The sequence below is a fragment of the Bidens hawaiensis genome, unplaced genomic scaffold (assembly GCF_021521415.1).
Source record: "Bidens hawaiensis isolate Kalapana, Puna unplaced genomic scaffold, B.hawaiensis_p1.1 tig00007607_1, whole genome shotgun sequence".
NCBI lineage: Eukaryota > Viridiplantae > Streptophyta > Magnoliopsida > Asterales > Asteraceae > Bidens > Bidens hawaiensis.
The window spans coordinates 878222-887464 of record NW_027491529.1 but is presented as its reverse complement, the minus strand read 5'-3'; the positions used below and the strand labels follow the sequence as shown (position 1 = coordinate 887464).

Genomic DNA, 9243 nt, shown 5'->3' with positions numbered 1-9243 from the left:
CGTGCATGACCGTTGGGGCCTTATAAATTGAGCCGTTGGCTCTTTATGAAAATTTTTTTCATGGTGTCGGAAAAGATCGGGTGCACTGTGCCGTCTATTTCAGTGGGATAGAGGTTGTCTGGAGGTGGCTACGGCGGAATGGAGATTATTAGCATGGTGTCGGTTCTTTGTTTTAAGTAAGAAACTAATTAGTCGGAGATGGTTAGAGCGTCGCCGGAGATGGCTTGGGTCAAGAGTTATTTAAGGTTGGAGTGAGTCGTTAAGTAAACGTCCATTTTATAGCTGGTGATCTTGGAGACTGATGCAAGCAATTATGGAGGTGTGGTATTATATATATATATATATATATATATATATATATATATATATATATATATATAACCGCTCACGCCTCCTCTCGCGCCCCTCCACACCATGGCCCGGGGCGCGAGCACCACAACCAACACCCATCTTATCAAGTTTCTCTTTCTGCCACACGTCACAATATTATTGGCTGGCGCCCCCACTCGCGCCCCCTCTCGCGCCTCCACACCCCTCAGCCTAACCAATATAAAACTTTATACTAGTTATCTTGTAAATTCGTACAACATGTTCGGCGGTGATGTTCTGTTTATTATTCAAATCAAAGAGGATCTCCTCTGAGAGATTCTTCCAATTTTTTCCACCCCATATCATATACTCTACTCTATACACTCTACTCAACTCTCACCCTATAATAATACAACCACCAGTACCATTATCATCATCATCATACTCCATACCACCAATGAACAAAATATTATACCTTCTTCTTAATAATATTATTATTTTAACACTCTTCATCCATGTTGATCATTCGCAAGCTCTTTCAGACCTTGACACCCTCCTAAAACTCAAATCATCCCTGGTTGCACCACCCGCCACGTCAGCATTGCCTGACTGGACCCCAACCCGTTCCCATTGCACCTTTTCGGGCGTCACTTGCGACGAAAACTCGCGCGTGACGTCCCTAGTCATCGGTGATGTTCCGCTGTACGGAACATTACCGCCTGACATAGGAAAGCTAATCAGGCTAGTAAACCTAACCCTTGTGTCCAATCAGCTGACTGGACAACTTCCGGCGGAGATGAGTAATTTAACGGAGATTAAGTTTGTTAACTTCTCGACAAACTCTTTCTCCGGCGAGTTTCCCGGTGGGATTGTGGCGACGATGAGGGAGCTGGAGGTGTTTGACGTTTATAATAATAATTTTAGCGGGAAGTTGCCGGTGGAGTTTGTGAAGTTGAGGGGTTTGGAGAAGTTGTTTCTTGGTGGGAATTTTTTCTCCGGTGGGATACCGGAGGAGTACTCGGAGTTTCCGAGTTTGAGGAGTTTGGGGCTGCAAGGGAACGGGCTCTCGGGGAGGATACCCGCGAGTCTGGCGCGGGTATCCACGCTCGAAGAGCTTTGGATTGGGTATTTTAATAGCTACGAGGGTGGGATTCCACCCGAGTTCGGGTTGTTTAAGTCGTTGAAGCTTCTTGATCTTGGAGGTAAACTCATTAGTTTGGGTCATTTGTATATTGCATAGTTCGGTTTGAGTCGGTTTGAGTTAATATCGAATAAAAACTCATTGGTGTACAAGGTTTGATTTGGGTCAATTTTGATTTAAAGCGAACTAAAAAAGAAAACTTTTTTTTTTTTTAAATTTGAAGAACCTAGTTCGGTTTTCTTTTAATATCATTTGAACATCGAACTTTTTAAGGGAAAAAAAGTCAGATATTGAATTATAGCTTAAATTATTATTTTTCACTAATAACTAACAGAATTATTAAGTATTTGAAAATATTTGAGTTACACATTAAATTTATAAACCTTTTAAAATAAATAAGATGTAAATCTATAATCCGGATAGGTTTGTATTTTTCGGTTTTATTACATGCAAAATCAAAAACAAATTGTAAGTTCGATTTTAAAAAACATAAATCCAAACCAAACCTTAGGCTTTTGTTTGGTTTCTGTTTTCTTGGTTTTATGATCACACGAAAAATAAAAATTGCTTTTACAGTAACATAAAATCAAATCTTCTGTTTTTTTGTTTTGGTTCGTGTTTTTCGCTTTCATGCACACTTGGGCTTTTGATGACTGTAATCAGGGTTTGTATAATAGACAGGATTATATACTTGTATTATTCCATACTTACATGATAGTATTTGTTAATTAATTACGTTGTGTTTAACAGGCAGTAGTCTAACCGGCGAGATCCCGGAAAGCTTAGGAAATTTAAAACAACTTCACTCCCTATTTCTTCAATTCAACAATTTCACCGGAGAAATCCCGCCGACACTCTCGGGTTTAACGAGTTTAAAATCACTTGATCTTTCGAGCAATAACCTCACCGGGACAATACCCAAGTGTTTGTCCGAGCTGAAGAACTTGACATTAATAAATCTGTTTCTCAATCATTTCGTTGGTCGAATTCCATCGTTCATCGGTGATCTTCCGAATCTCGAAGTGCTTCAATTATGGACGAATAATTTCACGTATTCGTTGCCCGAGAATCTTGGCAGGAATGGCAAGCTGCATGAGCTTGATGTCACCGGGAACCACCTTACTGGAAATATACCGGAAGATTTGTGCAAAGGAGGTAATACAGTAGTACATTCTCTTGATTTTATTTATTTCTACTTTTTAAATTTTAATAACAAATTTGTGATTAAAAAAAGTTGTATTAAGGCAGTATTTTTTGCCTTCGATTTTAAAAAAAAAATATTATGTTATTTTGGATATCGAATTTTCAAAGAAATTTACCTACAAACATTTGCAAATTAGATAACACAAATTGTGAATAAAATTTATATACAAAGATAGACAGCTATTTGTATTTAGATTTAGAAAAATATGTATTGATAAAGAGTTAGATTACATGTTATATTTGAACAATTAAATTAACTATGACATGAAGCTAAAAACTAAAAACCTGAAAATGAAAATAATTGTGTAAAAGTTTCAAAAAGCCTTTTAAATACGATATTATTTAAGATATTTAGAAATAGAGTAATTCACATTTCCATTTTATATTATATCTTGTTCCACATAAATAATTTTATTTATTTAAGATGTTTAGAAATAGAATACGATGACCAAAATAGCATGAGGCTTCTTTAGAAATACGTAAATTCGATTACATGGACTATACTTTTGGAACTTTTATTTTCACATTTTGGTTTTCCATTTCTCTAGTAATTTTTGTATTTCCTAAATTATTTTGTAATATTTTTTTATTAATCCAAGGAGATAGTTTTTTCCTAATAAGTTTATTATTTTATATATGAAAACAAATATATATTTATCATGTTGAAAACAAGTTAGAAACTAGATGCTATTAAAAAAAGGTAAACTGATTTTTTTTAAATAATTCCCTAATAGTACAACTAAGTATGCATATTGCATAATATAGTCTGTTATGCATAAACTAAAATTCAACCGTTGTTACCACAGGCAAGCTACGGTCTTTGATCCTAATGGAAAACTTCTTCTTCGGTCCATTGCCGGAAAAACTTGGTGAGTGCAAATCATTGACAAGGATACGAATCATGAAGAACTTCTTCAACGGCACGATTCCGCCGAGCATATTCAGCCTACCGCTACTCACAATGCTCGAGTTCGATGACAACTACCTCACTGGCGAACTTCCACCCGAAATGTTGTGTCTGTCTTTGCAAAGCCTCTCAATATCCAACAACCGCCTCTCGGGTTCAATACCTCGGGCCATTGGCGGGCTAGTGAATTTAACGACTATTTTGCTTGATTCGAATAATTTATCCGGGGAGATACCCGAGGAGATAATGGGTTTGAAGAGGCTGAATAAGATTAATGTGAGTGGTAATGGTCTTACGGGTGTGATTCCGGATTCGATTGGAGGATGTTCGGGGCTTACTACGATTGATTTAAGCCGGAATAAGATAACCGGTGAGATTCCGAGGGGAATGATGAGTTTGGTTATCTTGAACATACTTAACGTCTCTCGGAACGAAATGACAGGTGAGATACCGAGCCAGTTAGGTCACATGAAGAGCTTGACGGTGTTGGACCTTTCGTTTAATCGATTCTCGGGTAGAGTCCCGTCGGACGGACAGTTAAAGGACTTCAACGACTCCGTGTTTGCGGGAAACCCCGATCTTTGTTTACCACATGTAATCCACTGCTCGGCTGAATCGCACTTTAGGAAACGATCAATCAAATCGAAGGCCTTGATCACGATAATCTGCCTGCTTTCGATAACATTGTTTGTTGCAATCGTGTACATTTACATTCGAAAGAAGAAACGTGTTGAGAAATCGAAAATGTGGAAGCTAACTGCTTTTCAACGGCTAAATTTCAAAGTTGAAGATGTCATCGCGTGTTTGAAAGACGAGAATGTTATAGGAAAAGGCGGTGCGGGGATCGTGTACCGTGGATCAATGCCAAACGGTGTTGACGTCGCGATTAAATGTCTGGTCGGTAGAAACCACGGGTTTGAAGCGGAGGTCCAAACTTTGGGACAAATAAAACACCGTAATATTGTTAGGTTACTTGGATATGCATCGAATCTGGAAACGAATCTTCTGCTCTACGAGTACATGTCGCATGGGAGTTTGGGTGAGATTTTGCACGGATCCAAAGGGGCGCATTTGCAGTGGGAAACGAGGTATAAAATAGCGGTGGAATCGGCTAAGGGATTGTGTTATCTTCATCATGATTGCTCGCCGTTGATTGTTCATCGAGACGTGAAGTCGAATAACATATTGTTGGATTGTGATTATGAGGCTCATGTTGCTGATTTTGGGTTGGCCAAGTTCTTGAGGGACGCAGGTGGTTCGGAGTGCATGTCTTCGATTGCTGGATCATATGGTTACATTGCACCAGGTATGTTTCTTGTATTTGATTATAAGTCTTCTTATGCATTAGGTTAAGTACATTGTGCATCAATAGATGTACCTTGTTAAATTTTCTCGTTAGTTTCTATACCATAAAATGAAAGTCAAAGACATATTTGCTTCTGTTGAGTAATTTTAGTTGTGAAATGAACTGATAAATGTTTGTTGCTAGCTAGCACATTTTTCACATATGGGGAGTATATGGAATTTTTTTTATGTGAATGTGATGTAGACTCTATTGTTGACATGGAAATACTATAGATAAGTTTTGACCTCATTTGTATATATATAATTTAGGGTTTTTTGCACATTGTTAGATTCTGATCAATTGGTGACAAGTTATATTTTCTCAAAAGTATGTTTATTTTAGACATGTTTAGAGAGATTGATATGCTGGTTTGCATGTTATTTTAAATTTTTGCATAAGCATGTTTGTTTTAGACATGTTTAGAGATATAAACATGTTAGTTTGCATATTAAGTTTACTCACAAGTATGTGTATGTAGTTTAGACATGTAGAGAGATCAATATGTTAGTTTGCATATTAAATTTTCTTATAAGTATGTTTACATTAGATTATAGTTTGCACGTTGTCAACTTTTTAATCAGCTAATAATTAAGTCATTATTTTATTTCTTTTCTATAGTATGTTTAGAGATATTAATATGTTAATTTGTTTGCATGTTATCAAATTTTTGATCAATTTACAGGGGTTTAATCGTTATTTTAGATTTTCTTTTAAGTATGCTCATTTTAGGCATGTCTAGATAAATTAATCTGTTAGTTAGCATGCTGTCAATTTTTTTTTTTATTAAACGGGATAACACGTTATTATTTTGAATTTTCTCATGTTTATGTAGACATCTTTAGGGAGATTAATATGTTGAAAATTAAAATTAATGATTTTAAATAAATTTTCTGATCTTTTTCAGCTAATCTAATTGTTTTAAATGCGTCTCATGCAGAGTACGCATACACTTTAAAGGTGGATGAAAAAAGTGACGTCTATAGTTTTGGAGTCGTACTTCTCGAGCTAATCGCTGGCAAAAAGCCGGTGGGCCAGTTTGGTGACGGGGTGGATATTGTTAGGTGGGTTAGGGAGACCGTTTCAGAGATCCCTGAGCCATCGGATGCTGCAGCTGTGCTATCAGTTTTGGATTCAAGGCTCCACGGTTACATCCTCTCGAGTGTGGTGGACATGTTCAAGGTTGCAATTTTGTGTGTAGAGGATGAAAGCACGGCTCGACCCACCATGAGGGAAGTCGTTCACATGCTGACTAACCCGCCTTTGCATCCTCCGTGTGTGTTCAAGGGTTAAAGGTTAAGGGGACATGGTTTTTAATTGTACAGGAGTGACTCTTTTTCGTGTTTTGGGAATGAATAAGTTGGGTGGAGTCGGATGTACTAGCCGTGTTGTACGTGGTGCAGTTTAGGTTTATGAATTGTGACATTTGGTGCTTATATATATGTAATATGAAACCCTTTGAAAGGGAATGAAACCTTGTATTTGAAGTTTAAACTTAAAGCTTCATTTTAATTCTATACGTGATGAAGTTTTCAGGTTCTCAAGTGTTCGATTTGAGCTTCTGATATTAGAGTTATATTTAGCTTATGATTATCTTTTGATGTTGTATTATATCTCCTTCATATATAAAGGAGGTTTTATTGTATTCTATTCCCTATTTAAAGAGGGTTCATTATTAATGAGAATCATCGGGTTTTGTTATCATAATCACTTTTATGGGTATTCACAAACCTACGGTCCACCTCATGTCCCCTTCAGCCCAGTCCAATGGAGCACCAACTGGGTTTTCGGCCCAAGTCAACTTACACTACCATATATATGGGCAGCCTGCTAATTATTAGCAGACTGCGAATGCGGCTTTTATGGGTTCGCAACCCATTAACCCCCTGAACACGACAGAACTTGGTTACGCACTCCAGTCCCTTTGTAAGATTCAACGTCCCTCTCCTGTCTTTTAATGGTAATATATTCGTCGGCAACCGTCAAACATTACCAATAACATGAACGGGTAATTCATCTAATAACCTTCCAAATCAAACTATTCATCTTAAAAATATATTATTAGCACCCACCATTTTTAAAGATCTACTATCAGTTCACAAATTTTCTACTGATAACCAAGTTTATGTGGATTTTGACCTATATGGTTTTTCTTTAAAGGACTTCACGACTGGAAGCCTCCTTTCTAGACATGATAGCACGGGTGCTCTATCATTTTACAAAGCTTACCTTTACTTTCATTGCCTGTCTCGTTGCTACTTCAACAAATAATTGGCACAACCGTCTTGATCATCCTGACTTTCTCGTCGTGTGTTTATTTTGTGTGTTAAGGATTCTAGCTCCAATTTTATATTTCTAATTGATTATTTTGTGTAATAAGGATTCTAGTTCCAATTTATGCCATGCTTGTCATATTTCTAATAGTAAAAGACTACCGTTTTTTATTCAAATTCATTTACTATTGCACAGTTTGATATTATTCACTATGATCTATGGATCTCCTTGATTTTAAGTAACTCATGATATAAATACTATATGGCTCTCATTGATAATTTTACCTAGTATTTTTGGATTAACCCACTAAATATAAATCTGAAACCTTTATAATCTTCTCTAAATTTCACAACTTATGGAAACCTAATTTAATACCAAAATTACAATGCGATCTCGGAGGCAAATTCAATAATAACGATTTATATAAATTCGTTTCCGATAACGCGCTTCGTTTCTCATGTTTTCAAACCTCCCTATAAAATGGAAAAGACGAATGAATGATCTGACGATTAAATGATAGTATTCGTCCTATACTCATGCATACCAACCTCCCAGCCTCTTTTTGGGTCGAAGCTCTTAACGCCATAGCCTATCTCCATTAGGGCTGTTCAAAAAGCTCACGGCTCGAAGCTCGCTCGAAATTGGCTCGATTGTAAACGAGCCGAGCCTAGCTCGACTCGATTTCTAAATGAGCCAAGCCTGAGCTAGCCCCGGCTCGACTCTAGCTCGCTCGATTGGCTCAAACTATTTTATTTTAATTTATTATATATATATATATATATATATATATATACATGCATATAATTATTGAGCCCAATTATTTTAACACATGAGCTTTCCTTTAATCCAGCCCAATTTTCTTTCTTACTCCATAGTCCATATTCATAATTCCATATACTGAGTAACTGAGAGATGAGACTTCATAGTTCACACACTCAATAATCAGTATACGTTTCATTTTCCACCCTAACCCTAGCCGCTCATATTCACCTCCGCCACCGGCCGCCACTCATATTCATCTCCGCCATCGGCCTCCGCCGATAGATAATACTTCTCTGCTTAATTTTGTATTTGGTTTTGTTTAGAATTGTTGAACATAATTTTGTTTTTGATGGTGTTATTAGACGTATTTATTTAATTTGTATTTAGTTGGTGTTGATCTCAACGCATATTTGTTTAGTTTAATTTGAAGTTGCATATAATTGTTATTATTGCAAGTAAACTCGAGCCAAATCGAGCCGAGCCGAGCCGGCTCGATTTAAAACCGAGCCGAGCTTGAGCTCAAATTTTTAGCTTGATTAAGAGTTCGAGCTCGAGCCGAGCCAACTTGATTGAATATCGAGCTGAGCTTGAGCTTGCCTTGGCTCGGGCTCGGCTCGTGGACAGGCCTAATCTCTATAATATACTTACAAAAAAATTTAATTTTTTTACACTTTGACCTTTACTTATGATCACCGACACCCTACTTATGATCACCTACGTGTCTTTGGTTGCGCATACTATTCAAACCTCTCAGCCATCCCATAAATTACGCCATTGTTCCATTCATTGTGTTTTCCTATGTTATCCAACCAATTTCCATGGCTATAGATGCTACGACCCCACCACCAGAAAGTGTATATATATATATATATAGATAGATAGATAGATAAAAGATCCAATACAATAATCCCTAATCGTACATTACGTAAGCGAGTTTCTACACTGTTGATTTCAAAATCACGCGATGACAATATTGTAAATTTCATAAACTATGATCCACTGCTCCCATCGATTATGTCCGCCTTCACTATCACCGTTCATCAATTCGTCACCGTCCAACGATTGTATTCACCATCGCGACCATCGACGTTACCGTCGTGAACACCATTTTCCTCCGTCACGAGTTGTTCACAGGTTAGTTTATCAAATTGATCAATTGAAATTGAAATTGATGAACTAATTGATCAATTAAACTTTGAAATTGATCCAATTAATCATCAATTTAAAGTTTCAGTTATCAATTTTGAGTTTGAGTTCTGGGTTTTAACATTGAACGTATTAACATTAACCTAAAACGTATAAACA

At 36.8% G+C, this 9243-nt stretch overlaps 1 protein-coding gene across 1 annotated transcript; it reads left to right on the top strand.

The window, feature by feature from the left end:
• Window positions 1–583: 583 nt before the first annotated feature.
• On the top strand, window positions 584–6397 carry LOC143635593 (uncharacterized). The gene is made up of 4 exons (XM_077103384.1): window positions 584–1511; window positions 2201–2605; window positions 3460–4866; window positions 5843–6397. The coding sequence occupies exons 1-4, from the start codon at window positions 602–604 to the stop codon at window positions 6193–6195; spliced, it is 3075 nt and encodes a 1024-aa protein (XP_076959499.1). The 5' UTR covers window positions 584–601; the 3' UTR covers window positions 6196–6397.
• The last annotated feature ends 2846 nt before the right edge of the window (window positions 6398–9243 follow it).

Bases quoted from the DNA above. Each gene is read 5' to 3' on its own strand.
- LOC143635593 (XM_077103384.1), top strand. From the start codon at position 602: ATGTTCTGTTTATTATTCAAATCAAAGAGGATCTCCTCTGAGAGATTC. The intron at 1,512-2,200 runs GTAAACTCATTA...TGTGTTTAACAG, and splicing joins GAAGCTTCTTGATCTTGGAG to GCAGTAGTCTAACCGGCGAG. The intron at 4,867-5,842 runs GTATGTTTCTTG...CGTCTCATGCAG, and splicing joins ATATGGTTACATTGCACCAG to AGTACGCATACACTTTAAAG.